The sequence below is a fragment of the Equus quagga genome, chromosome 17, assembly GCF_021613505.1.
Source record: "Equus quagga isolate Etosha38 chromosome 17, UCLA_HA_Equagga_1.0, whole genome shotgun sequence".
Lineage (NCBI taxonomy): Eukaryota > Metazoa > Chordata > Mammalia > Perissodactyla > Equidae > Equus > Equus quagga.
The window spans coordinates 17,256,033-17,259,690 of NC_060283.1; the positions used below are offsets into that span (position 1 = coordinate 17,256,033).

Here is a 3,658-nt window from a genome sequence, read left to right on the forward strand (position 1 = left end):
TATGTATTTATGCTTTAATTTCTATAAATAAATCATTTAGTAATGACTCTATAGCATCTAAGGATGTTTTGATTTTTCAATAGAGAATGTTGAGATAATGTCTAGAAAGATCAGCAAAAGAATTAAAAAAGGTATGATTTAAATTATAGAACATACTACCTATCACATCATCTTGTTTAGTTACACATCTTTATTTACTAGTTTACAGTGAAGAGGAAATTGATCTTTAAAAGTAAAACTACTAAATAAATGAACACAGTTATCACAACTATGAGAAAATGAGTCTACTAAAAGTAATTACATCACTAGTTTATTTAAAAATTTACGACAATAATGAAAAGAAATTTCAATTAAATCTGCATGCAAATTAAATATATAAAACAGTAACTTACTAGTTCAAATATCCCACAATGCTGAAAATTTGAGAAGAAATTTTCTCAGTGCCTCTTTGACATCTTTGTTCCGCAGACTGTATATCATAGGATTGAACATTGGGGTCAAAACAGCATAGAAAAGAGAGAGTAGTTTGTCCATTCCTTCATATTGATTGGATTTAGGTTTTAAATAAGTGATAGTGGCTGATCCATAGAATAAAACTACAACTATGAGGTGGGAAGAGCAGGTTGAAAATGCTTTGGTCCATCCTGTACTTGATGGCAATTTCAGGATAGTAGAGATAATTCTAATATAGTACCCAAGTATCAACATAAAAGGAACAGTGACAAATAGTACAGCAAATATGTAGACCATCATCTTATTCACAAAGATGTCTCCACAAGCCAGCTTCAATAATGGGGGTATATCACAGAAGAAGTGGTTGATTTGATTGGAACCACAAAAGGGCAGAGAGAAAATCTGGCATGTTTGCCCTATCTGAACTGGAAGTCCACTCATCCAGGAGGCAACCACCAGCTGGACACAGACCTTGTGGTTCATGACTAGAGGATAGTGCAGAGGGTTACAAATGGCCACATATCGGTCATAGGCCATCATGGCCAGAAGGAAACACTCAGTAGCTCCCAGCATGAGGAAGATGCACATTTGTGTAGCACAGGCAAAAAAAGAAATAACTCCTTTCTGGGTCCAAAGGTCCATGAGCATTTTGGGAATTGTGACAGATACATAACAGATTTCTAGAAAGGAAAAATTGCTGAGGAAAAAATACATAGGGGTCTGAAGAGAGAAATCTATTTTTGTTATTAGAATTATGATACCATTTCCCAACAAGATAATGATATAGATGACTAAGAATATCCCAAAAAGAACCCAGTGGAATTTGGGAATGTCAGAAAAGCCCAAGAGAACAAATTCCATCATTATAGTGCAGTTGATTTCTGTAATTTTCAAATTATTTTCTCTCTGTGGACTTAGATTTTTTGGCTGCATTTTCCTCTTTTATAATTGGATTGGGACGTGAGCTTTGGTCTATATAGTTTCTCAATTGCTTGCTCACGTTTGTATTCTGTGATCCTGGGAGATTTGATGTGAAACCAGGAGCTATAAAGTCATCTGCAGAAAAAGAATTAATTAAATAAATAAAATGCTTAAACTATTTATGGTGTTAGATTTGCATTCTAATTAGACCAATAAGATCCATATAGCTAGAAATTTTTATTTAATTTCACAGTGTGAGAAGGGAGAATGTAGATGAACTATTTATTCCAGTCAAAACCCCAAATCAATGATCAATTGACTAACTCTCATGAATTTTTTTCCCAATCAATCTAGACCATAATATAGCATCTGGCTTATAAGATCTAACACAATGTTCCACTAACTATTTGCGTGCATGTCTTTTCTACCTTAACATTACATCCCATCCCATGGTTCATTCTATAAAGAATATAGCACAAGGTTCTCCCCTAATATGTTACTTCATACATGATTCTGAATTAAGTTAAAAGTGGAAATTATTATTAGAATTGGTTATTTTCTATGAAGTGAGAGAGGGTAATTAAAAATACAATTGTAAAAATACAATATCATGAGGTTCCAGTAATTCTCATTCTAATTTGTTGAATTCAAATGGATTTTATTGCTTAAAAAACACAAATTATGGCATTTTGAATCTAATAATATCTAGGCATTGTAGGAGAGGAAGACAATTCCTGTACACCCTCTAGGTCCTTCTGGCTGGTCTAAGAATTAAATTGACATGAGACAGAAGTACAGGAAAAAATCAAACAAAGCTTTATAACATGTATACACGGCAAAAACCCAGAAAAACTGAGTCACGTACTAGAATGGCCAAGATTGTCATCTTAAATACCATCTTCAGCTAAAGACAAAGGAGGGTGTTCGGAGTTGAGGGGGTGTCAGTTATGGGAGATTACCAGAAGTATAGTAAACAAGAATAAGGTTATTGTGCAGATTTACGTCCTTTCCTTCCCCACTGATAAGAGTTTCTAGAGACAAGGTCACCCCTCTCTTCCAGGTACAGATTTCCCTTACAAATGTAAATATTTCTTACAAAGGATGATGTCTACTTGGTTTTCAGGGTTTCTCCCATGTGTGCAGTTTTTTAAAAATATCGAGCCCAAAATAATCCTCATACCAAGGAGATAAACGTTGAGGTGGAAAATTCTGCTCCCCTACAGGCATATTGCTTTATTTTGAGCCAAAATTAAATGTTTCTAGGGAAAAGTAAAATCAATATAAAAAAAGTTTAGTAAATGCAGTCAGATGTTGTGTTCAAATCTTGCCATGTTTATGGTCTGATTTGATTGTGTAACATAATAATAGGATATGAGCAAAAGAATTTGTGCCACATATGTCTTTTCCAGGAATTAAAATTTGGATGAAATTAATGTATCATATTTTCCTAAATAAAGGGAGATTCCCTAATAAAAACAGAGTCCTTCTCATAGAAATACTTTTACTTATAAAACGAACATTTATTTTATTATCAGAGTAGCTAAATGTTCAATTAATTTGAATGCAATATGTCATTATTTGATTATATTTTCTTAATATGATAGTTCTTAAAGTGAATGACTTTTAACATTATAATTAACAACAATAGACAAGTTAAGAGTTTATATATTTCAAATGCTTCAAACACATTATCTAATTTTTTTAATTCAGAAATTCAGAAATCTACAGGTGCTGTCTTAAATAATGAATGCATTTTCAACCAACTACTCATGATTTTATTTGTTTGATATTATTTATTGAATCTTCATCCTTAAATTAAAAAATCATCTTGAATTGAAATAGAATATCAACATATCAGTAGTTCATATTTACCTTTTTCAATTTTGCTGTAGTTGCTTCTTTCTCATGGACGACGTTTTCATATTGTTAAATAGGAATTTGTTTAGGATCTACACCATTTTTAAACAAGAAGTTAATTTGCTTTTTTAGTTTATTTTTTATTCAAGGCAGACCGGCCTTGGACTAACATCTGTTGCCAATCTTCCTCTTTTTGATGAGGAAGATTGTCCCTGAGCTAATATCTCTGCCAATCCTCCTCCTCTTTGTATGTGGGATGCTGCCACATCATGGCTTGATGAGCAGTGTACAGGTCTGTCCCAGGGATCCAAACCCACGAACTGCAGGCCAACAAAGTGGAGTGTGGGAATCTAACAACTATGCTGCTGGGCTGGCCTCTAATTTGCTTTTTAAACAGCAAATGCTCTTTACAGAGGAAATATTACTT

General features: G+C 33.2%; 1 protein-coding gene across 1 annotated transcript; it reads right to left on the reverse strand.

The window, feature by feature from the left end:
- Positions 1-396: 396 nt before the first annotated feature.
- Positions 397-1,386, reverse strand: LOC124229387 (olfactory receptor 10AG1-like). Its single transcript, XM_046644580.1, has one exon. The coding sequence runs from the start codon at positions 1,384-1,386 to the stop codon at positions 397-399; it is 990 nt and encodes a 329-aa protein (XP_046500536.1).
- Between the last annotated feature and the right edge of the window lie 2,272 nt (positions 1,387-3,658).

Excerpts from the sequence above, each read along its gene's own strand:
- LOC124229387 (XM_046644580.1), bottom strand. The coding sequence starts at position 1,386 with ATGCAGCCAAAAAATCTAAGTCCACAGAGAGAAAATAATTTGAAAATT.